The sequence below is a fragment of the Mauremys reevesii genome, linkage group 1 (assembly GCF_016161935.1).
Source record: "Mauremys reevesii isolate NIE-2019 linkage group 1, ASM1616193v1, whole genome shotgun sequence".
Taxonomy (NCBI): Eukaryota; Metazoa; Chordata; order Testudines; family Geoemydidae; genus Mauremys; species Mauremys reevesii.
In genome coordinates this window covers 102,083,784-102,109,743 of record NC_052623.1, presented here as the reverse complement: position 1 = coordinate 102,109,743, position 25,960 = coordinate 102,083,784, and the positions used below count along the sequence as shown (strand labels likewise).

At 43.7% G+C, this 25,960-nt stretch overlaps 1 protein-coding gene across 8 annotated transcripts in view; it reads right to left on the bottom strand.

Annotated features, from left to right (window-relative positions):
- Positions 1 to 646: 646 nt before the first annotated feature.
- The window catches only part of FARP1 (FERM, ARH/RhoGEF and pleckstrin domain protein 1), a 323,275-nt gene continuing 297,961 nt past the window's right edge, over positions 647 to 25,960 (bottom strand). For all 8 annotated transcript variants that reach the window (XM_039543016.1, XM_039543021.1, XM_039543028.1 and 5 more), the window contains 9 exons: positions 23,888 to 24,018; positions 17,783 to 17,851; positions 16,190 to 16,279; positions 14,623 to 14,705; positions 13,832 to 13,944; positions 13,083 to 13,246; positions 9,651 to 9,758; positions 3,870 to 4,021; positions 647 to 991 (listed from right to left, as the gene is read on the bottom strand). In XM_039543016.1, coding sequence (XP_039398950.1) covers positions 910 to 991; positions 3,870 to 4,021; positions 9,651 to 9,758; positions 13,083 to 13,246; positions 13,832 to 13,944; positions 14,623 to 14,705; positions 16,190 to 16,279; positions 17,783 to 17,851; positions 23,888 to 24,018 — 992 coding nt within the window. In that variant the 3' untranslated portion in view covers positions 647 to 909. The remainder of the gene's footprint in view (positions 992 to 3,869; positions 4,022 to 9,650; positions 9,759 to 13,082; positions 13,247 to 13,831; positions 13,945 to 14,622; positions 14,706 to 16,189; positions 16,280 to 17,782; positions 17,852 to 23,887; positions 24,019 to 25,960) is intronic.

The window sequence follows — 25,960 nt, the reverse complement described above, 5'->3', positions numbered from 1 at the left end:
GCATCATGAAAGCTTGGGAAAGTAGTACCATCAGTTTATAGTGTTTAAGTCCACTTTAATTACCAAAAACACTCTTCAATTTACTCAGTCACAAATAGCTGTGGTTCTTGCAGCATACAGGTTTTGTCAAGTTTGTAAAACAAACAGCAAAACACCACAGCAGCCTTTAATTTCTCCTTGTACACACCATTCACAGTACATTAATAGCCCAAATAATATTGCACCGATCATTTTTAAAACTAGTCATCTTGCAAGTAGTATTCCCTGTTCAAAACTAACAGACACACAATTTTGGTCAACTTGCACCCAGAAAAAGGCAAGATAAATTTATACTACAGGTATATGTAACCCCAAAATGAAATGAGATTGGTGAGCTGTAAACTGTTTAAGATAGAAAATTAGTAATTCCTTGAATAGTATGTAGAAAGATTGAAAAATTAAATCTGAAAATTACCTCACTGCTGTTAGACTGCTTACTGTGTATACTGTGAAAATCCAGCAGTCTGCAGATAGTCATGTTAAAAAAAGTTTATGAAAAGAGAGGAAATAGCATTTGCCTCACTAGAGATTGTGAAGTTACAAATTAGTTTGTACTATTTTTCAGGTGCAATCTTTGAGGCAAGGAAATGTCTTTTGGCATTTGGCACTCGAATAAGGACAATATTTTAATACTGGCACAAGCTAAAAAACAGCACACAGAATGACAAAAAATACAGGACATGAAACTAGTTGGAAGGTGTGAAAGACTTAAGGTTAAACAGCTTTGCTGATGCAATGGAAGTTGCTGCAAAACCATTTGTGGTGTTATTTTTAAACAGTTGTACTAAATTTTAAGGAAGAAAATATATTCAAATGTCCTCTAGAAAAGCAGCAACTGCTAGAACGGTCAGCTTGGTGCATGTTTAGCCATCAATACACATGAGACTCTTTATGACTTAGAACATGGGTGCGTGAGGCAGAGCTGGTGGCACTTCGGATCACTTCCATCCATCTGTGGGGGAAAGACAAAATTAGGTAAATAGCCAAGGAAGGGTTTCTGAAAACGTACGCTGTTAAACTACACTATACTGTCCATTCTTATTTTCAGGATGTTCTTCCCAATTTACAGTAGTGAACTGGTTTTAACACATGCTTTCCTTCTGACAGGTATCTTGTAAGTCCAATCACCAATTGAGCCGGGTTAATTTGAAGCAGTATTATAGAGAAAAAGTACTTGCTATAGAAAAAAAACAATGTTTGGTTGGTAAATTCTCAGGTATTAGAACAATTTAAGGGATTTTTTTTTTAACACCATGACATGTTCAGCCCACTAGACACAAAAAAAATTCATATTAACGCTTTAAATGAGGCACTTCCAAACTTTGCTGGTTCACATAGCATCTTCTTACACACAACATCTTTGCTTTAGCCAAATTAAGTTTATTCTTGGTGAAAGCAAATTCAACGGAGAGTTGAGGTTAGTACCAGTTTTCTGGCCTATTTACACCCTGTCTCTCATTTGGAATTGTGGCGTGTGCAAAACTGTGTAGCGTATAGCACAGGGGCAGGCAAACTTTTTGGCCTGAGGGCCACATCAGGTTTCTGAAATTGTATGGAGGGTTGGTTAGGGGAGGCTGTGCCTCCCCAAACAGCCTGATATGCCCTGGCCCCCACTCCCCATCTGACCCCCCAGGACTGCTGCCCCATCCAACACCTCCTCTCAGAATGACTGGCCCCTGCCCCCCAAGGACCTCTACCCCCATTCCCCACCCTCTGACTGCCCCGACCCCTATCCACACCCCTTCCCACGCCACCCAGCTGGAGCCAGCCACGCCACCACACAGCACTGAGCACCAGCAAGAGCGCGCAGCCCTACTGCCCAGAGTATGGCTGAGGTTGTGGGGGAGGGGTCAGGGGCAAGCCTCTCAGGACAGGAGCTCAGGGGCAGGGCAGGAGGGTTTGCCCACCTCTGGTATAGCAAGTGAAGCACCTAATATTATTTACATTATCATAGCACCTAGGAGCCCCAGCCATGGACCAGAACCCCACTGTACAAACAAGATGATCCTTGCCCCCAAAGCATTTATAAAACAAGAGATACATCTGGGGTGAAGGCAGCTTAGTTACATGTATATTGCACAGCTACTGAATGCTAGCTAGGTGGATGGCTATTTTATACTCCATAAATAAAATGCACATTACCCTGCTTGTGTTGGTGCTGCACATTTAGCCAGATAGTTCACTTAAAAACTAACTTTACTTTTATTTCTGGTATGTAGCTGGAAGTTTGGTGAACAGAGCTTTTGCTCAAAACATGTGTGGCAGCTCAGAGAACTAGCTCCCATTTGCTGCCTCCTGGTATCCTACTTTGCTACAGCATCTTCAATTTGATAAAGTAGTGTAATGTTCTAACCATAATGAATGCGTTGGCTGTATTGAGTCTTGCAACAGTTCACTTTGCTTGCATTTGACCTAACATCATTGGAATGACCTAGCACAGGCCTTCACAACATGCGGCCCGCTTGGGTGAGTAGGCAAGTGGCAGGTGAGGGAGGGGGCCTGAGGAAATGAGCAGGCAGGCAGTGGTTGGGGAGCAGGTAAGCCAGCAGCTGGCCCCAGCTCACCTCTGCTCTGCCTCCTCCCCCGCCCCTCCCGAATCAGCTGTTTGTGCAGGAAGCCTGGGAGGGAAGAGAAGTGTTGCGGCAGCTTTGTGCTCAGGCCCAGCAAGGCAGAGACGGAGCTGGGGCAGGGGGGCCACCCACACCACAGCAGGGGTGGGTGGGTGGGAGTGTGTGTGTGTACAGGGGAACCGCTCCCTGCCCCAGCTCACCTACCTTCCCCCGGGCCTGAGCGTGAAGCCGCCCCTGGCTTCTCAGCCCTCCCAAGCTTCCCACGCCAACAGCTGATTCATGGGAAGTGGGAGGGCTGTGAGCTCAGCCTGATCTGGTGCTCCAGGTGCTGCGCCGCAGCCGCGTGGCCCAGCCCCAGGCAGTGTGGTTGTGGTGGTGGTGGTGCGGGGGTTGGATAGGGGGCAGGGGAGTTGGGGGGTAGGTATTGGGGTCAGTGGGTGGGAACAGGGGCGGTTGAATGGGGGCAAGGGTCCCAGGGGGCCATCAGGAAGGAGGGGAGGGTGGTGGGGAGCAGTCAGGGGCAGGGGTTCCAGGACCCCCTTGTGAGGTGAAGAGGGAACTGGTTGTTTAGATCTTGGCAGCTCATCACTGGCCAGGGGGGTGGGAGGCTGAGGTGGTGAGTGGGCGGGGAGTGAGTATGCAAGCTGGGGGCAGGTGAGCCAGCGGAGTGGGGAGCTGAGGAGGCGAGCATTGGCAGGGAGGCAGGTGAGCTGGGAGTGGGGGAGGCGGGCGGGGGGGCGCAGGTGAGCCATGGGGGGTTGGGGGCTGAGGAGGCAGGCAGTGGCAGAGGGAGGGCTGAGGAGGGGAGCGGGGGGCTGAGGAGATGAGCTATGAGTCAGTGGCTGACCTGTTCTACTGCTCTGGTCTGGCTCCCATCCCCTCTCCAAGGGTTGCAGCTGCCTGGAGGTGCCTGCCTTCCACGCCTTCCTCAGTCACACCTCATTCATTCAACAGGGCAATTGATTACAAAGTTGGGGTGGGGGGGAGATCTTATTCTAGCAAAAATACATTTTTCTTTTACCTTAATTATACTACCTTAGGGGCTTGCTATAACATATTACCAAGGTTCAATACCGCTGTTTTGGCGGGGCAGTGCTAGGGAAGGAGGGTTTGTTTCCGTGGGGTAGGTAGCATTGGTGGGAGGGGGGGAGGTGTTCAGCCCTCAGCTGTTTTCTTTGGAGTAATATGGCCCTTGCCACTTTACGAGTTGTGCAGGCTTGACCTAGCACCAAGTCACCACTTCGCAGAAAACTGACATACCTTTCAAATGTGTATTCACTTTCAGCCCTGAAGTAGTATACATGGGATTTGAAATGTAACTTGAAAACATAATCTTTGTGAATGTTCTCAGATTCAGAAGGAATGGTAAGTGAATACCCCAGGAGAGGAAGGCTGGCTAAAGGATGATTGTCCTAGAAACAAAAGATGAAAAATGCTGTGACATCAAGTGCACTCTGGGTCACAAAACTTCAACTATAGAAACAAAAACAAAATTTCCCACACTTACATGGAAAAATATTTGTTTTATCAACAGGTCATGTTGCACTGATGTGGCTTTACTTCATGAGAACAAATCTATACTGTGTAATGTCAAAATTAACATTCACTCACTTGCTTACAGTACTAAACCTAATCCCCCATTCTTGCTACATGCAACCTATCTTAAATAAGAGGGCCTTATGCATTTTGTAAAGCTATGATGTTTATTTTTCTGCAAAAGGTTTATTATGCTCAAATAGCCTCATCCCAACAAAGGGTGTTTAGCAGCAATAGAGTGCTGTAGCTGTTTCTAAAGAGAACTCAGCATCAAGTTTCCTTGCATCACTTAAAAGCTACTTTCTAGATGTAAAAATCCTATTGAACTGTCACCTGCAAAGGTAACTACAGGATGTAACAAGCATTTCTTCTTTGAGTATTTGGCTACATGGAGTCCTCTCTAGGAGCTTATGCACTAGATAAGTCTTTTGGCTGTCAGGGCCATACGTGTGCCCTGCACGTCCTTGAGTCCCTCAAGGGGGAGGGATAGCTCAGTGGTTTGAGCATCGGCCTGCTAAACCCAGAGTTGTGAGTTCAATTCTTGAGGGGGACATTTAGGGAACAGGGGTAAAAATCTGTCTGGGGATTGGTCCTGCTTTGAGCAGGGGGTTGGACTAGATGACCTTCTGAGGTCCCTTCTAACCCTAATCTTCTATGATTCTATGAACCAAGGGCATAAAGGATAGAACATCCCTAAACACCTTATTTCCAAATGGAATGTCTCACTCCTTTGCTACCCTGTGGCTACAGCCATTTCTTATTGTTCCTGGTCTAGTTTAAGCTTTTTTCTTTATGCTAAAAAACTATTAAGTGCTTTAGGAAATTTACCTTGGTTCTGAGTCACTGCTCCAGTGGCCAAGTCTCCAGGCTCTAAAACCTGTCAGAACAGGTGTTTATAACTGCCTACCTTGCAGAGGCACGTGTCTCAAAAGCCTCTTTTGACACACACCCAAAACACGAGTGGCTTGTTTAAATTTTCTTTTGCTAGCGGATGTGATGAAGAGGGGATGTTAGGTTCTGAGACCTTGTCAGAAAGAAGCTCCTACCAACTTCAGAGCTATATTCAATTAGTGCTTCAACTGCTTGTGAGGTTAACCTGAAGAGACTCAAGAGCTGGGAGTAAAGAAGACCTGGCTCCTCAATGGCTGCTGCTGCTTTAGTACTGAATGCCTCAGGTCAGTCACTGGTTCCTAGTGCCCATAGTAGAAAAGGAGCATTGCTCCTGGCACTCAATCATCCTCCTTGCTATAGGTTAGAAAGTGAAAACATACCAGTCAACTACCATAGGACTGGCCTCTGCACTATTCCCCTTTAGCTACAGTTGTCGTCTCCCTACTGTTCTCTTCCATATCATTGAGTTCAGTTGCTCCAGTTCCCCACCTTGACAAGAGATGTACACCAGCCCCTATTTCTATTCTGGTACTAAAGCCACTACTGTTTCAAGCAAGGGTACTGTCAACCTTAGCACTGACTACTTTTTCTGCATCTGGAGAGCAGATGGTTATGCTGGAACTTGAATCTCCCCTACTTGATATTTCTGTCTTGTCAGTGACTTATCAGTCTCTCTGGAGCCCTGGGTATTGATAAAGCATGGTTACTTCCACTACACTAACTGATTCTTCTTGTGCTGTTCACACAGCTGCTACACTTGGTGCACACGTGCGCAAGATTAAATAGTGTCAATTGGGGACATGCCTGTGCCCTGGGAGCCATCACAACCCCTGTAACTGAGCATTTAAGGGGCAGGATGGTCTCAACTATCTCTCAATTCCTTTAGTAGTAAAAATCCAACATTTCAGGATGGCGAGTAGCAGAGCCAGAGAGCAGGTCATGGACTCTGTGTATACAAAATACAACATCTTGAAAAACTAGAATTTGAGTGGTTGTCCACACTGATTCCACTTTTGGTGACTAGCAAGCAGTATCCTTGCTTGGAGGTAAGAAAGAGGAGTCTTACTGAAATATTGACTTGAGTTCCACTCTGCCAAAGCTTGCATTTGATTGATTAGTGTGTAGACTGAATTTAGAGGGGCCAAAGGTGTTCATATAACCCAGCCACTGTCCAACATTAAACAGTGTTAAACAAGGTCCAGGGTTTGATATCCTGCTTAGTACCATAGCAAATACACCATTAAAGTATCTTTTAGCTGTTTGTTTCTTCTTTTCTGTATCTTTAACCGATAAAACATTTGAAATGTAAAGCATTAAATAAGACTTTCATTTTAACAAAAATCCCTTATTTGCCTTTGCTGGAGGGAGTTTTTGAAGGAAAATCTCCCTTCATTGAAAGTCTCCCACATGCTATCAAAGATGTCCTTTTGAGTAAAAGAAGAAGAAAGCTGAAATGAGTTGTTGCTGCTGAGTCCAATTCTGTTTCATCCTAGATGGTGATTGAGATACAGCTGGAACTGGTGAGGTCATCTGGATCCCTTTCCCTGGCCTGGTCTGGACATCTCTCAGGATCAGCATGACACAAGCGTGAGGGCCCAAGAGGTGGCAGGGGTGGCAGCCATGATGGTGAAGCTTGCTTCAGTAGCCTCCATCTGTTCTTTCTGCCCTTCTCGCCACAAAGTCTCTTTCTTTAAGATGCCAAAAGGGGTATGATGAATGGAAAAACCCATCCCCTCATTATTTTGTCCACCAATTAAATCCATTTCTATAAGGCCAAACTTGATGTAGGTTACTTTGTTTCCACATTTTCTTGTTTACCAAGTATGATCTCACCCCAGTTCTTGACATTTCAATAGGCCACTTCTGTTTGGACTAATTGAGTCTCTCTGGGTCCCTTGCACCTATTTATAACATTCTTTACTGAAAATAGCTTGACCTACTTTCCATGATAAATTCCTAAGCAGGACCTGTGTAAGTCCTGGAGACTAAATAAAGTAGAGGTTTGAGTGAAAGAACTTTTGTTTGCCTGCTTGCATGACCTATCTATCGGCCACATGGCTGTGTCCCCATTGATTTATTTCCTGCCACTGCCTCACAAAGAGTAAAGTTACCAAGAGTTTTGGGTTCAGTAAAACCCTGGGTAACATCCTTGCCTGTCAAGGTAATGTATTTGCATAGTATTGTCCGTAAGCACTTACATCTCTTTTGGGGTTTTGCCATGTAAGAATGCTCTGCACGCCAAATATCTTAGATTTCCAGCACATTGATATAAAGGGGTAACAAGAGGTGACCACTTTCCACAGTTCTCCAGTAGGTCCTGGTTTGCTCCCCACCCCTGCATGGAAGCATCCATGATCAGAATCTTCAAAGGAAGAGATGCAGACAATGGAACGCCTGTGCCTATTTAATCCAGTTGTGTTTGCCAATCTAATGAAGGCATGATCTCCTTTTGGATGATGCTGTTTGTTTATGCTGTCTCTGTTGTGTGTTGATACACAGATCTAAAGTTTATACCCATTTGTTCTTGCATCAACATTGTCCTTAGGATGTCCTGGAACAGTTAATAATCATCCAGTGGTGATAGTGTGACCATCTCAGCCAGTGACGATGATAAACCCAGCAAAGCGTTCCCACTGATCTCAGATTCATCCAAGGACAACAAGGCCTTTGTATCAATGGATGGCACTGTTGATACCAGTGGTGGATGGTATCAGAACCTCTCTTGCTAGGACCACATCGATTCCAGGCCTGCATAGGACCTTAATTTTTGACCCCTGTAGCTAGTGGGAGAAAAGGGCTTCTGTTATTGGCTGTTCTAATCTAGGGCAGACTTCGAGGGGATGTGAGCTTTCCTCAGGCAATACACAAGTGTCAAGGCCATCACTGAGCAGGAAAGTCGAAGGCAGACCATGCAGAGATCTTGAATCCTGGAGGGGGCTACTGCCTCAGACCAATAAAAACTAACCCTAACCTTAAAATTATTCAAACTGTTATCAGAACAGGAGAACTATTTATACTAATAAAACAAAAAATGCTAGCTAAAGAAGCAGACACTAGAGATTTTCCATCTCAGACAAAAAGTGGTAGAAAGTAACTGTAGAGGCAGTTAGTCTGCTTTGCCCTTATGCCCTTGGTTCAGAGCACAAGTAGGTGCAGGGTATAGGCACAGACCAATTGACATGTTAATGAAAAGTCTTCTGGTCTCAGGTGCAAACTCCTCACATGTGCACCTCAAGTGGAATACACATAGGAGCCATCACTCAGATAAGGATGATAGTTACTTTTTGTCCTCACCTGACATTTCTGCCTAAAGCAGTCATGGGATTCCAAATAAAAATAATTTTATATTCACTTAACCAGTGTTCTTTCCAAGACCCCATTCTTCTTCTGCAAAAGTTAAACTCCACACTTTGGCTGTGTTAAGGGCGATCTCATATTACTTCAATAGGACAAAAAACCTACTTCGCATCACCAAGGCTACTTGTATCTTTTGGTAACAGATCCAGAGGACAGGCTGTTTCAACACAAAGACTCTCAAAATAGGTGTTGGACTGCATTAGAATTTATTATGAACTGAGTAAGTTAACTCCACCTTCTCAAATCAAGGTATACTCCACTAGAGCCCAGGTAACCTCCTAGACTTTTTTAAGAGGCATCCCTATACCTGAGATCTGGTAGAGTGGGTAGCTGGAGCGCCATACATACTTTACAAGCCATTATTCTTTAGAGTCGGCCTCTATATCAGATGCAGGCCAGTCTTACAGTCCTTATTTAAATAGGACTCTGGTACCCATCACCTTGCAGAGCCCACTGCTTGCTGTTCACCTAGTATGGGATCTGCGTGGACAAATACTCAAGAGAAGTGGTTACTTTCCTTATAGTAACTGTGGTACTTCAAGATGTTTTGACTACCGGGATCCCACAACCTGTCCTCTCCCACTAAAGTGGAGTCCTCTACCGTTGGGGATTTTGTACTGGTGAAGGAACTGAATGGCAGTTGCGGCTGCTTTGCCCCTTTATACTTTCAGATGAGGAGAATGAAGACATGCAGGGTGATCGGGCAACCTTAACAGACACTGCTGGCCAAAAGTCACCTTTTGTGCACCTGGGGCATGTGCATACCTAGAGTGGGATCCATGTAAACAAACATCTTGAAGATCCAGTTAGTGTAAGGTAAGTAATAGTTTTATTTCATGATTAGTTTCTGTTCTCGTCCCTAGATGCCTATGTCTAACCCCCTTACCTTAGTTAATTGGCATTCATTGCTATGTACAACTTAGATTTTAAGCTTCTTGGGATTGGGACCTGTAACTGTTTAACTTGCCTATAAATCTCAAGGGCATATACCTATGGAACTGTATCAATGTGTGTTCACAGAAGTGTCATGAGAAGGCCACACACTAAACCATGAGTAGTAATATCTAACATCATTTGGGAAAGTACCATAAACTATATGCTAATAATAAGTGATGCTACCAGCCCTGCCTATAATGCTCCTGACCAATGTCAGTTTTTTCCTCCCTGTTGCCGCAGAACAGAATTTTTGCTGAATTCTTATCTTGGTGTTTATACTCTAAAACACATAAGCCTTTCAGACCTATGTAATTTGTTTACCTGGTGCGATTTGTAGAAGAACATACAGAAGTTGGTGAATACCACCCAGAGCTTCTGCCACCCATTGCTGTTCTTGAATTTTCTTAACAGGTTTCCAGAGAGCTGATTCTGAAATGGATGAAAGTAGTAAAATAGACATGCACAACCAAATCATAAACAATGATGGAAAGTAGCCAAACCTCATGTAAAGAATGTTTACTTTTCTATTTAAATTAATATACTATTCCTATTGGTCATTAAACTTGGTATTAAACTTTCAGAATCAGAAATCCCTCTAACTCTTTAAATGAGGCTTGTCTATAATTTATTTTTTTTATATAAGAAAAATGATCTGCTGTTACCTTGTTAGATGCAGAAACCCTTTTGTTGGATGGGATAGCTAAGTTTTTAATTACTTATAAACTAGTGCACTAGTTAGTATTCTTTTAGAGGCCAATTAGAGGCGGGCAGTTTTCTTCACTAATGCATTAAGCCCCCCGTGTACAGTTTTTAATAGCTATTTACATTTTTCTTTAACTAAACAGAAGCTATGAAATATAACCAAAACCAATTAAATTTTAAATAATGTTTTACCTCTTTTGCACAGGTCTTAAACTACTATAACTTTTAAAAAAAAATTCTTGGACTTTATCAGTTTGTTTTTAGGAGCCTAATGTACCACCTCTCATCCAGCCTGCATGTCCCATTCTTTCCCTGGGCCCTACATGGTGCTAGAAGCAATTGGATTTTTAATAATGAGAAATTCAACAGATTTCCTTTGTCTTCTTTTTAATGTCATCCTATGTCCTTTGCTTAGGTGACTCAGCCTCCCCTAGTCCTCCTCCACTTCACAGTGCCTGAATGGAGGCTCTTTCAGATACTGCTTCCCTTTTATAATTAACAAGAGACAGTGTTTCTACTGTCATGTTTTTCTTTCTCTCTTTTGTCCTATTATTTCTGCCCATCCATTCCCCACAGATACATGTACAATCAATGCTCTCTTCCACAGCTCTGTGGCTCCTACAGTATTTCTGCATACTGTACTGCTATCTGCTCTTTTTAAACCTAGAACAAAGCTGCTACGGCACCCAAGAAGGACTCAGCACCCTGGAAACTGATTGTGCAATACCCTTACAGTGCAGATGTGGTACTAGTGTACCAGCTGAGTAATTCTCTGCCTGTAAGATAAGTTTCAAACTAACATTCAACAACACAGTGTCCGTAGTTGTACAGCTGTATAATGTTAAATATTGCACAGTCCTCAATACATAATACTGTCAATTAACCCCTGAATTTGGAGCAATGACTATTTAATTCTACTAGCCCTGGTTAACTGCTACTAGCCAAAAAAAACCAACCAGCGGGTAAAACACATTTTACCAAGAATGATGTTAAAGTATTCTTGACATTCCCCCACCCCCTTTCCTGCACTGGGTTTACATTTAATGTATTTTTAAAACCTTGTTTTAAACCATCCTAGCCTCTCTCTCCAGTTTTAAAATTGGATTGTGTTCAAAATTGTGTTTGACCTAAATTACACACAATTGTATTCCTTATTTTTTTTTTGTTACCTCATTACTCTGGAGGATATCATAAAAGGACAGGCTTTGCATTCGGTACCAGCAGACATATGAAATGGAAACAGGCCGCTGATCACTGATCAGTCCAGCAGGTAGGGAAGAACAGTCACTGACAGTTAGAGGATCTTCTACCACAAGAAAGACAGAAAGGAGGGAGAAACACAGAAACAGAATAAACGATAATGCTTAAGTGAAAGCCATCCACAGAGTGATGTGCCAAGGATGGGAACAGCTGTGCAACTGAAGATGTATGTATACACGATGACATGTGCCTCTAGATTGTTTAGTCTCCACTGTTTGCTAGTAACATTTTAAGCATGGGAAGGAAAAAGTAGTGCAGTGGAGAGTTAGCCCTCAAAACATAACTAAATATTTAATCATTAAAATTGTTAAGAAAATTAAATCAAATTTTATTAAATTGGCTTTGAGAAATGGCTTTTATACACTAAGGTGATATTAACAAATGCATGGAAGTTACCATGTAAGTGTTAACATCAGGTGTCTTGGCTTGCCCCACACGCAGCTACATGCGGTGTACTGCCTGGTATATCATCTACTTAGTACATACTATACTGATGTCCTAGGAAAACAAGCCTAGGGGGCAGAATCAAGCTCTTGTGAATTCAATATTTTTTTTTTGGCGGGTAGATGGGTTAATTACCTACTGGGGAGGTTTTCTGGTACAAGGGCAATAGCATCAAGTCAAATTTCTGGCATTTCAGCCCATTTCAAAATAGAGCTAGAAATGAATATTGTGAACATTAGCCTCATTTATTTTTTGAAAGTTTTTACATTAGCTGTAACTCTATTCGTGTAAATTGAAGAGTATGGCTTAAGAAGACACTGCAGATAAAGCGTATGCATAGTCCCTGGCCCATAGATCATCATAGGTAGAGCAACCTAGAGGCATTTTCCAATGAAATGGGTGTCCTAGCATTGCCTTAAAGAAGCTAAACCAATTTACAATCTACTTAAGTTTTCCCTACTCTTTTCTCTGAGCATGAACATAATTTCCAAGAGGTCTGTAGGTAGATAATAGCATTCAGTACTCCCTCTGGTCTTTACTTTCCTAGCTAGCTTACATTCTCTGCTCTGTTTTGGAGTGAGTTACAAGGGAACACCTAAGCAAAACCCATAAGCAAAATTTCTTACATCCTCTTTCAATTACTCATGAACTTCTTAAAATACATTTAAAACTCGAAAAAGGACTTATTTCTATTTCAGCCATTCTACAAAAGTAATTAAGTGTAATATTTCTAAGACCTGAGGCCTTTCTAGTTAGTATTCCCATGACTCCTAACATTTTGTATGAAATTGGTTTAGCTGTGATCAAAATAAAAATCACATTGTTTTTTCTGTAATGTGGAAAGTGTAAATAAAAAAGAAGGCAGAGAAAAATAAGCCGTGAGCACATTAAGGTCCTAGAGAAAGATGGCTGAAGTAAAGAAAGTAAGTTAGTATAGAAAACCAAGAAACAAGGCTGCAGAGGCCAGAGACAATGTCCTTTCAGCACTACTAAGTCATCAATAGGTATTAGCAAACAAAAATATTCAAAGGGAGTTTTCTTTGGTGTGATCTGAAAGTTTAGACTTTCAACATCAAGTTAGCATTTAAAAATGCAGGTTATTTTTGTGAAAGTAGAATCAAATTGATTTTAAAAGATTGCTAAATAAATCATCCAAGTTTACATTTTGGCCAAACTATTGTTATCTAACAGAGAGGGGGATCACTGGCGCAGTTGTGTTGAAACTCCAAAAAGCAAATAAAGGGGTATTGAATTTAATGAGTGGCGGCCAATGTCTAGAGTAAAAAGAAATAGTCACTGAAGAGACATTCTCTGGAGCTGCAGTTCAGATTGTTCTGAGGCAGATACCTCCACAGCAATACTAAAGTCGATCATTGAAACGCTGGTATTTCTGTGCCAGCAGACGTGCACCGTAGTGTTGCCACGGTGTGGGGACTGACGTTCAAGTGAGGTACGGGATGCACTGAGATCGTCCTCTGATTCCTGGTCTACAGTAGTTTCATCAGGAGACTCTATGAAATTCAGGAAAAAGCATCTTTCTTGCAACATACGTGATTGGAAAAATGATTAAACAGGAAGGTCCAATGCGGCTAAGAGGTTTATATTTTCACAATTCTCTGAACAGATTTTAGTCAACAATCTTCTATAAATAACAGGCTTTAAAAGGACAACTTTGTTTAAAAGGCTAACACATCCGACACTCTCTAAGGTATTTTACTTGGTCTCTAATTCTGTTTGTATTAATGTTGTGAAACAGAACTTCCCTAAGACCGGCACTGCTGTATAATATGTCCTGACGTCATGATGCTCAAGAACAGTTTTACAGTCACTTATCTTATTTCAGCTAAGTTTCACTGCTATACATTTGAATTAAAACAAAAGGAACAGAAATAGTGGTAACTTCAAAAAAAAAGCATTAAACTGGAACTTGAACCTAATTCTAAGGTAGTAGCCTGACTGCACCCTCAGCCAGCAGATTTCATAACGCTGAGGTAATGTGATACAGCAACACTGTATTTCAAAGGTTGTTTTCTTTTCCATTATCTCTGAATTTTAGTGACTATTGGGTAAAAAGCTCCTCTTCACACACTACTTACTATTGTCAGGTGGACTACTAGCCAGTAATTCAGGGGTGGGACCACTGCTTTTCTCTGCCAGATCTATCGCCATCTGTATGTCCTCAGTCCACTTGTCCATTTCAGCACGGGTACTAAGAACAGAGATCCAGGTTTCATTCGCTTTAAGCCAGGCTGAGAGGCACTTTAAAAGCTAATCACAATTTGAGTTTGGTACCCAATCTACTTTCTCATGCCTACAGTTGTCTGACTAGGCTGTTTCTTCTGATTCTAAGAGGTTTGGATTGGATAAAACAATCAGAGTTGCCACACAATAGTCTAATTCAGGGGTCAGCAACCTTTCAGAAGTGGTGTGCCGAGTCTTCATTTATTCACTCTAATTTAAGGTTTCGCGTGCCAGCAATACATTTTAATTTTTTTAGAAGGTCTCTTTCTCTAAATCTATAATATATAACTAAACTATTGTTGTGTGAAAAGTAAATAAGGCTTTTAAAATGTTTAAGAAGCTTCATTTAAAATTAAATTAAAATGCAGAGCCCCCCGGACCGGTGGCCAGGACCTGGGCAGTGTGAGTGCCACTGAAAATCAGCTCGCGTGCCGCCTTCGGCACACGTGCCATAGGTTGCCTACCCCGGTCTAATTTATGCTTCTGTTTTACTCAAATTTTTAGCAAGCCTATTACTCATGCAGCAGAAAGCACTTTTGTACAGAATGATTTTAACAGCAAATTAAAATAAAATTCTATCCATCTTCTCTGTGCTTCCTGCACAACTGTGTGAAAGGCTTGTGGACATGCATTTCCAATGAATTACCTTGCAGCAACAATGATGGACTGATGTTGACCTCGTAGTGTAAGACAGTGAGGAACCCCCCATTCCTCTTCACTTTCCTCTATCTAGGAGACAAAGATTCATACATTGTAAGATTGCATTAGCCATCTGTAGGAAGCACAGATTTTATGGATTGGAACAGTGGGAGGGGAGAGACCGGAAAATACAGCAGAGATTCAAAAACATGGAAATGGAGAAAAAAATAAAAAAGCAGCTTATAAGTAATCCTATAGGGCTAGGCAATGAGAAAAATGAAGTGTAGTGGGTGGCAAGGAAAAGATCACCATAGGATTGACTCTTTATTTCTCCCACTCGGTCAGCTTTAGAGCAGTAATTACTTAAGGCTGTTTTGATTACTGAAGTACAGTCATTTTCCTTCTTTCAGTCAGAACACTGACAGACACACACAAGATAAGAAGAGGTAATTCTTTGACACGTGCAAGCCTGGAATCTCTGAAGAACATACACTGTGCATGAACAGGGCTCTGCCAGATGAACACATCAGTGCTTGCCTGGATTCCTGAAAATACTAGACAAAACTTGGAACGTAACAGCAATACTAAGGAAATTCCAGCCACAGTGGCAACCATGCTTTGTCCTAGGATCAGTAAATACAGACTTCCAGAATTAAGGAATTAATGCAACCCCAAAAAGGAGGAAGAAATTAAAAAAAAATCTCAAAGACAATAACAGCTGAGAGTTCTGTACATAGACCTCAAGTACCTTTACATAGAACACACTAAACAAAGTGGTGATGAAAATAAGAACAACTACAGTATGTTGTTCGGGATTTTTCTGCCAGCTTCCCAATATAACACAACGAGATGCTACTGACAACACATTAATGGCTAACCTGTGCTTTGTCCCAGTGTGGGAGGGTGAGGCTGCTGGACAGGAAAAGGCATAAGAAATGGAGGACACAAGCAAGAGCTGTGCCCATCAGGGACTGTGCTAATCTAGGAGCATTAAAGGCTGAAGGAGACATAGGGTGAGCCCTAAAGAGTGACATACTAGCCACGCCTCTTGCATGTTGGAGAGCTCCAGGAGGCATCATGCAGCCTCAAAGTCCAGTGCTGTTAAGGTGCATTTCTGCATCTCTTACAATAAAGGAAAGTACCTGACCCTTTATCTTAGGCTACTAGCCAAGTGGGTGCATCAACCTTGTGTCCTACTTAGTTTGTAGTGACAGTCTCTTTATGGCCACACTGCAGCAACTCATCACTCTGCTAAATAGTAGTGACACAAGAGCCACTGCATCACTTGCTGCCAATGCATCTCAACCTTAAACCAGAGAGCATCTCTAGGGCTGAGATGGCCATTCAGGCCCTGATTTGCCTCTGCTGAGGCTGCTAAGCATGATGATGGCTTTTGTGGTACACCCACTGGGAACTTGATGGAGACAACCAACACATTTCAAATAAACCACAAAACAGCCACCAGATGGAGGTAACAGTCTCCCCCACCCTGGGGTAGGAGTCAAACAAGTGACACGCTACATATACCATTAAAGCCCCGAGCCACTGAATTCCCACGGTAGTGCTGTACTTACTGTCATGCCATACAGTGGGAGCTGTCCATGGACTTTAAATTGATTTGATGCTGTCAGGCCTCTACTTGTGTACAACAAAACATCATTAAACTAAAAAGCAAGAAGGAACGTGATTTAGATTAACAGTAGTATGTTAAACTCTAAAGCAAAGGTCAAACAGTAACAATGGGCAGAGAGTCAAGTACTGGAATAATGTTTGTATGAGGGTCCTAATATCTGGGTGACTATCATCTAAATGAAAATATCAGGTTCCACACAATACTCCCAGGATCATCCCCATTCTCCACATGATCTCCTTCTGCAACTGGTGCCAGGAAACTTCACCCAGTTCCTCGCTTACTTGTAGTTCTCTTCTCGGGTCTCCTGGTGACCCAGTTCACTTTGGGATCTCAGCCCTCAGAATGCTAATGAGCCAATGCACTGAGGTTAGAAATAGTGTTTGTTGGTTCCTGTGCATCGGGGGGGTTATGGTGGATTATTACCCTGATTTATGAAGGAGCAGGCTTACCAGTCAGCCCCTTGCTAGGAAGGATGAGCATGTCCGCCCCAAGAGAGAGCTTTCCCTCTGAAGACATATCTGATTGGCCATTATTCTGGATATTCAGGAGCAGCCTGTCCACCATACCTCCTAATCTTAAAGACTGCCCATGTGGGTCACCACGTCAAAATGTGTGACAAATGACCACTCATATTTTGTTGCATGCCAAAATATAATTGATAGATTGTAACTATAAAATTTGTTTAAAAGAATGTTTTCTCATTTACCAGTTTTTTAAAAAGAAAACTGAAAAATCAAATTTTATCATATTCAACCATAAAGATCCCTGACATTGAACCCTGGACTTTTAAACACTCCCCATCCCCACACACATCTCTGCCACTTAGCTACAGGAATAATTGCTATCCCTACAGGTGGATCGGCCACTAGAGGGAGTCTTACACACACTTTGCTAATAGGTTACACAACTATTTACTAGACATGAGTAGAATATTGGAGATTAGGGCTCCTGGGATCTATCCAGGCTCTGGAGGGGGAGTGAGGTGCATTGGCTAACGACAGGATAGATAAAACATATTTATTTGGGACATCCAATCTGAAAGGCAGTGTGGATGAGTGGACAACACCTGGGTCTGCCATCCTAGAGACTTAGGTTTTATTACCAACTCTGCCTGAGGTGACCTTGTGTAACCTCTCTACTTATTTATACAATGGGAGGGCCTTTACTGATCAAAGCCTCAGACCCCAACCTTTAAAGGGCTGTGAAGTGCAAGAAAATATAAACAGAAGTCAGTAGAGGTGACATTTGAACTCATGATCCAATGGCTTCACAGCTCAATGCATTTTTGCCTTGGACTACATTAATATCAGTGGGTCTGTCTCCCTCAGCCGGATTTAACAAAATGCATAATGTCCTGTAATATTCAGTGCACTCAAGAGCTCTGCCACCCTCTGCCATCACGCCTCTTAAGCAGCTGGACAAGAAAGCATTCCTCATTGTGCCACGGCACATTTGCTTCACTTCACTTTTTTTTTTTTTTTTAAAACACAGTTGTACTTCATTATGTTCAATACAAACTGTTCTTGTCACTTACCAGGAAGAACATCCGCTGCTGTAAACCCTTTCCAGACAATTTACTAAGACTGCCCAGTCTAATGAACTCCTGTAGGAAAACAGACATAAAACAAGCACATCAAATATCCCTTTTCAAATATCTTGTCAAAAGTCTATAAGTACTTAGTGTCATGGCATTGACTTGTTCAGATAGTTATTAAGGCTGTTTTCACACACACTTCAAATACTTACATTAAAATCTTATTTACAAGGTAGTCTTCCTATTCAGAGCTGCCCTTCCACTTTCAAACATTTTAAGGCACTCAATCACCTGATACAGTTTTATTCAACTTCACAGATTATAATCATCTAAAGGGAAATCTTCTCTACCTGACGTTGATTGCTCCAGACACTTCCCTCTTCCATCAGTTTTGAGTTAATAGATTATTACAAATCAAACAGCTGATTAAAATAAAAAGGTCTGTGTTTATTCACCAGCATCTGGCCACCCTCCTCCTCCAAATATAATGCTTAATGTGGTGTATAGCTGACTTGGCTCTTGCTGTAAGCACAAAATCATCTCAAGGAACCCATTACAACAATGGGAGAAGAGGGAGATTTGTCTGGCAACATGAATTCTCCTCGACAAGCCGTGCAGCTCATGTCATGCGATACAGAACATTCACTTAGTTCAGACTATTTTAAAGCGTGTAAGTTCAGGAAGACAGAGCTCTCTCTCAGTGGAACTGAACTATCAGAGAGCCAGGTTTTCTGGGATTATAGTGAGTTGCATCATTCGCTGTTTTGAACTATGAAATAATTCCCTTTACCACATAAAGCAAATCAGAGCTTTAATTTCCAGTCACTCTCTCTAGCCTGTTCCAGGCAGTTCTGGATGGACTTTCAGAGGCCAATACCCATGACACTTTTGTGCACTGTACAAGCAAAGGGTACGAAAAGCAGCAGGATAGTCTGTAAAGCATCAATAAACCAGCTCATGGAAGATTCCCCTCCGCAGGGGAACACTCCAGTTTACACAGAGTTGCCGTGTCTCGTGGGGACTTTTGGCAGCCAGCACAGAATATGATTGATTATTATTATTAAACATTTATATTGTGCTGCTCCAACGCCCACAACCTGTCTAGGCACCATTGCGGTTGGCGCTGTACAATCACTAAGAAGAGACAGTTCCTGCCCCAAAAGAGCAATCTAAAAGTAGAACAGTCCTGAGAATGTTTTGCTTTACAATAGGCACTGTGACAGAATGGCCCAAGGATAAACCCCTTCCCTGAAGGCTGCTCAGACACAGCCTAGAATTGGAGCCATTATCTCTAATGTGTGCTTTGCCACCGCCAGACTAGGAACTGTGATCCATAAATTGGGTGAGTGAGAAATACAATACAACCATCCCACAGGCAACAGCACACAGCCACAGGTGGCAATAATGTTCTTCAAGCGTTAGCTGTCTAGTGCAAAGACTGAGGCTGTGTCTACACTGCCACTTTCAGCGCTAAAACTTTAGTCGTTCAGGGGTGTGAAAAACCATCCCCGAGTGACAAAAGTTTTAGGGCTGAAAAGCGCCAGTATAGGCAGTGCTTTATCGCCGGGAGCCGTGCTATAAAGCTACCACACCTCGTTCGGGGTGGGGTTTTTTTTTTTTTTTTAAATCATCACCAGGAGAGCTCTCCCCCGGCAATAAAGCGTGTCTACACTGCCCATGTCACACCACTGCCACAGCCGCGCTGTAACATGGGCAGTGTAGACATACCCTGAGCCCCAGCCCGGGAGTTAATCACATGGGCTAAGAGAGTGGTGAAGGATGGAGAGGCAGCAACCACCTGAACACATGGCTGAAGGTGACAAACAAATAAGCTCTCTGACTTGGCTCGCAAAGAATCTCCTCCGTGTCTGCTTTACGGTTTCACTCCATACCGGAACAAGATAGCATTTAAGTATACTGTACTCCATCCCTCTTGTTCTCTTTTCTCTGTCCTTGGATGGAATGGGGCAGCAAAAAGTGAAATTGACACTTTGTCAATTTCAGTTAGTAGTCAGGCTGCACATGAAGTGAAATATGTTGGGAGACAGGAGAGTCAGAGAAGAGCAGCAGGGGTTCAAAGCACTGAAAGGAAGAAGCAAATGATGGTAATTACACCAGAGATTAGGAGGGGAAGACAATGAGAGGAAGGGGGAATAAAAGAATCAGATAAGGAGCAATAAAGGAGTAAACAAGGCAAGGGAGATGAAAAAAGACCCAAAATGAGGACCCGCCTACAGTGATCCAGGTTTTCATTGTTGCCGTGGCAGACTTTGTCAACATACCATCTAACGTGGACTGGGAAAGCATTACAGACACGTCAGCTGCTTAAACATGCAGCAGTCCATCGAGCAGGTAAGAAAGACCAGGAAGAGCACAGCACACCAGTACTCTACACTGGCTCTCCAACCCAGTGCACCTCAAAGTCCTCGTCTTAATCTTTAAAGTCTTAAATGGCTAGAACCTAGCTAGCTTAGAGCAACCTTTCTTCAGCACCCCACCTCAGCAGCAGACACATCAGAGACATTACACCTGCTGGCCCCCAGGTGGAAACTCTCAGGGGCTAGCGATAGAACTGTCTTCGTGGAGGGTGTTTAGCTGTGGGATTCCGTACTGCCAGGATGCCACCTGCCTTACATTTAGGACACAAAATGCAAAACATCCCTTTGTACAAGCTTTCCCTCAGTAATGAGTGTGGAAGAAAAATGGCCTGGCAGATGACAACTATCAAAAATGACCTTTTTAGTGATGCAGTATAAAAGGAATGAATGGGGGAGGATACACCCTTCAGCAGAGACAAGATGAAACTCTTAATTTTGTGTACAGTACATAGATACCATAGACAGACACAAACAGGCAGGCAAAGACAGACATGTTAACTATGCTCAGAAATCACAGTGATGGACAAAAGAATCTGAATAGACTAGAGCCAGTAAAAAACAGAGAGGAAGAGAATTAAAAAGAAATAAAGGAGAGAAATTCCCATGCTTTTGTAACATCGCTAAAAATATTTATTTAGAAAAACTTGTATAAAACAAGGACTCAAAAATTATCTTATCCTGTTATATGCAGACTACAGAGACAACTGTCCCCAAGGCTAAAGTGACATACTGATTCCTTGTTTCAGTGCTTGCCAGTATGGAAGAGATGAGTTCCTCCACCACAAACATAGGTAAGGCTGCATGTCTGCCACAAAGATCACAGAAGTCACAGATTCCATGACTTTCTGGGACCTCCGTGACTTCTGCATCCGCTGGTGCGGCTGGCCCGGGGGCCACCTGAGCAGCTTGGGCAACCAACCCCTGGGCCAGCTGCACCGGCTGCTGCTGGGGCAGTCTCAGGTGACCACGTTCCCCCCCCCAGCAGGTGTGGGAGGGGGCTCAAGGATGAAGCAGGGGATTGGGGTGTGGGAGGGGTGAGAGCTCTGGGCAGCTCTTATTTCGGGGGGGGGGGGGGGGGAGAGGGAAAAGGGAAGTGGCCAGCATATCTGGCTCCTAGGCGGAGGTGCAGCCAGGTGGCGCCGCGCGCTGCCTCCGCCCATAGGCCATGGTTTCCCCCATCCAAAAGCACCTGTGGTACCCCCGGGCCCTTGCCTCCCCCGATGAGCACTCACGTTTTAGTCGGGGATATACAGTACAAGTCATGGACAGGTCACTGGCCATGAATTTTTGTTCACTGTCCATGACTTTTACGAAAAATACCCGTGACTAAAACATAGCCTTACTTATAGTCCCTCATGGTCATCGGATTTTAAAAATCATAAATGTCGTGGTATTGTAACGCTGAGGGTCCCAACCCAAAATGAGGTTGTGTAGGAGTAGGATTTTATATTTGTATTAGAAGTTATAATGATTGACGGTTATAATAATATAGTATGTATTAAATGTATTAATGTATGATTTGATCATCGAATAGCAGAAAGGAATGACCATCTGGGACACTGGTAGACCAAACACATCTGACAGACTGCCAGTGTCTGTACTGATGTTAATTAAGGCAGGGACAGACCAGAACAATCCTTACGGCTGATTATGGTCACCCTCTGTTTTAGGATAAGTTACGATGTTTACTATGGGGTCTTGTTTCCTATATGCATTACAAATTAGGCCCTTTAGTTAAATATACATGTCTTTGTTTTAAAGTTTAGTTAGTAAGAGACAGGATCTTGTACTGTGTCTATGTTAATGAGGTTAGAGGCAAGTTGAAGGCCCTGGGCCCCAATGTGAACTGTTTTGGTCACAAGATTTAGTAAGGTTTAATTTACAATGTCTTTTTTGCTCAACATAAAACACTGCTGTTTGTCTACCTTTGAAGGTCTCTGTAAAAGACTGTTTGTGTGAATGAGGAGTGTATGCATCAGGAAAAGATACGGTGTGAAGGCCATTGTTAAAGTCAGATGGTCAAGGAAGAAGGAGTGAAGAGACTTAACGACACCAGAGAACCATCAACGCACATCCATAATTGAGGAAGGGCAGATTGACAACCCTGTGGTGGAGGCGGGCACCCCTAAAGACAAGATAATTGATTAAATCAAAACCAGGACAGAATGACCCTGGAGGTGCTTTGGAGTGTTAACATTAAAAGATAACACCAATTAAGGAGTAACTGGTCATAAATGACACAGCAAAATCCATAGACTTCAACAGAGAAAAGGGACTGTAAGAACAGGATGTTTTGCCATGGAACTTTGGGTTCGTCTTGCCACAACTCCAGGAGCATTGGATCGCGACCGACAGAGCCTGGCTCCCCCCTGCGACCAATCTGGCTGGCCACTAGATTGATCCAGACTCTGGACTGGAAACTATACACATCAACTGGCGGGACGGTGTGCCTGGTGTGTGTGTGAGAAAGAGAGACACTGAAAAGCATATGCTAACTGCTGTATTCTCAATAAATGTGGCGTGTTACCTTCTCCCCTATAAAAAGATCTCGTGTGCTTTTTGTAAGCATAACAGTTGCATGGTGGGGTGAGGGCTCATCAGGTACTATTGTAGGAGGATCGCGGTATTGCCACCCTTACTTCGGTGTTGCTGCCTTCAGAGTTGGGCAGCCAGAGGGAAGCTGCTGGCCAGACACCCAGCTCTGAAAGCAGCATCACCCCAGCAGCAGTGCTGCCTTCAAAGCTGGACTCCCAGGCAGCAGCCATGGAGCTTCCTGCAGCCGGGGAAGGTTCCCGGAGATGGGTCTGACCTGGCCTTGGAGTGGCTCATGCAGAGGAAGAGGAAGTCCCGTCCTTCCCTAGCCCCCCCAGGACTAGCAGCAGGAGCCTGGGGCTTGGGAGTTAAAGGAACCTTGAGCAGGCTATGGGGCGTGTGTGTGTGACCATGGCACCCCCTGACCACAGGGTCCTGGGTGGTCGCCCACTCCCCCATCTGTAAGGCCAGCCCTGTCGACCTCCAAAATGATGATCCCCCCTCTCCGCCCCCTCAACAATGCCACTTGACGTGTGCGCTGCTGCTAGTGTTGCCACTTCCTTCAGAGCTGGGCTCCCAGCCAGCAGCCACCGCTCTCCAGCTGCCCAACTCTGGGAAAGCTGGTCTCCCCTACAATAGCCAGATTTCATGATCCATGATGCTTTTTTCATGGCCGTGAATTTGGTAGGACCCTAATTTGAATATTACTGCCTCTGTTCCATGTGATGCGCAAAATTTCCTATAACAATCCAAAACTGTATATAAAATAAAGCCCCAAAAAACAAAGCAGAAGAGACAAGAGGATTGTTTCCCCACTTCTTTTACAATCAATAGTTTGCTCTGACACTATTGTATTTACATTTGATTTACAGTCTTTAGTGAAGGAAAGAGGGCCAGTGCTAGGCAGAAAGGGCACACTGTGATGATTAGGGTTAGCTTGACCAAACTCCAGTAGCCCTATCTACACTGCTACAAACTGATAGCATGGCCACATTAAAAGCAGTGTTAAAATGGCCCAGGCTAACATGATTTAAGCATAGCTTACCTGGCCAAGGGGATGGGGCAGAGAAATTTTATAAACTATGATTTAAAAAAAACCTAACAGACTTCTAAACTAGACCTCGTGTTCCAAAGCTATTTGGCTGATAATTTCAGAGCCAGAGATCTTGCTCTTGAGTAAAACTCCGTCACTTACCCTTCCCGGGATTGCCAGATTATCAATGCCTATCAAATCTTTCTTGAGTTCATGCAGCTTCTGGAAGTTCTCCATCTTTATCATACTACCATGGAGCTGAGCCACCATTTCAGAAATCTCAGCCAGAGCAGCTAGGTGAATAAAAACAAAGATCTTTTTAATGCTTGTATCAGACTTACAAGCAGGCACATAATATTTATTTCATCTGTGGCTCACGCATAGCACCCTCCCAACAAGATTGTTATAATTCTCCATTTCTAGTATAAGATTACTCTAACTGGCTTCAAATTGCATACACAAATTCACAAGGTTATTTTACTGAGGGTGGCAGCACTGTGGCAATCACCACAGACAAAAGCCTGCTTTTACCTAAGCTTCCCACGGCACATGACACTTTAGATGTGTCTTTTTTACAGTAACCCTCAAAGCAATTGGTTTTCAAGGAGAATCAACTCATGGCACTGATAAGAGAATGAACTTTTTAAAACAGGACCTGAGGGCTCCACAGCTCAGAGGAATTTCCTTTTCCTATCAAGGGAAGTGCAGAGAGCTAGCTAGAACTCACACCTCCGCACGGACTCAAACACACTAACATTTGCAGGCAACCAAACCCCCAAAGACACCCAAGAGAGGGGCATGTGTTGCCTACATATGTGTTTTTTTAATGGGATGCACAGCCCCGATTCTATTTTAAAATGCATTTAAACTACTTTCTCCTGCAGCAGCCACATGTGTTTTGGATGGCAGCCCAGAAGCAGAATCAGAAGCTCGATTTTAAATGAGATGATACGATTTCCCTGAACAAAACTTGCTCGTCAGAGGCTACTCCCAAGGACTCTATTGTACTGTCGGTACTGAAGTATCATTACTACTGATGGAGACAGTCTTGCCATGTTTCCTTTCATTTAAAACATTTGTTAAATCATTATGGTTTCTGCATTATTACTAGATTAATGTTAGGCCCTTTTCTAATCAATTCCAGTTCCTATCTCTCTCATTAGTCTAAATATCTCTGACATCTCCCTACCCATCACACTACATGGGATCGTCCCCATATTTGGAAATTTGGTCAAATGGTTCCATATTTTATTTCTACCACCACAGACTGTTTGTAAATCAAGGTTCCATTCTTGCCATACTCCAGCAATGATAGAAATAATATGATGAGTGGCTTAAAGTGGAGAACTATTGTTGTGCTCAGTACTGGGTCTACAATGGCACCAGTGGCACTATGCCCACACTTGGAAGGGGCCGAAAACAACTACATGCTGTCCCACACAGGGTTAATCCAGCCCTGGCCACAGCCCAGCAATGTGGGGTGGGGTGGGAATTGTAGTTTGCACACCGGGGCATTAGGCCTGGGCCCTTGCAGTGTATTGCCATCTGCACTACAAATCCCAAAATGCCCTGAGCCTGCTGTGAGCTGCCCCAGGTGGGTGGGTGGGTGACCTGGGAGCTGACCAAAAAAAAAATATATGGTGCAGGCAGAGTGTTCCTGCCTTGCACCTGTTCCCTGATGAGGCATGGGAGGCAGGGGGCTCCTGGCTTGGCTCCCCCCGCCCAGCTCCCTTGTTCTCCTGGAGTGGCAGCAATGCTATGACTCCCAGTATGCAGCCCCCGGGAGACCGTGATGCTTGGCTGAGGGCTCCTGGGAACCATCTGGACCCTGCAGCTTCGTGCTGGGTGTGTGTGTGTGTTTGCCTCTCCTTTTGGCCGCCACTGGGCCGGTGAGGGGAGTATGGTTGTCTGTGGCCCCTGGAGGGGGGATTGGAGGGGATGACAGTGGGGCTGGCTGCCATGCCCCCTGCCAGTGGGAATGCCCAGAAACTTCTCCCTCCACTCCAGGAAGGGGAGGGGGTGCAGCACTGTTTGGGGGAAGGTGCATTGTGGGGCGAGTCTGGGTGTGACGTGGGAGCTGGCGGTGACTCTGTGTGGGGGCAGGCTAGGAGAAGCAAGGTGTTAAGGTAGGGGTTGGTGTGGAGGAGGCAGAGGGAGGGAGGGGAGAGTCTGGGTTGAAGGTGGGGGTTGGCTTTGTGGAGGGGAGTAGAAGGGAGGGAGGTGACAGTGGGGGGA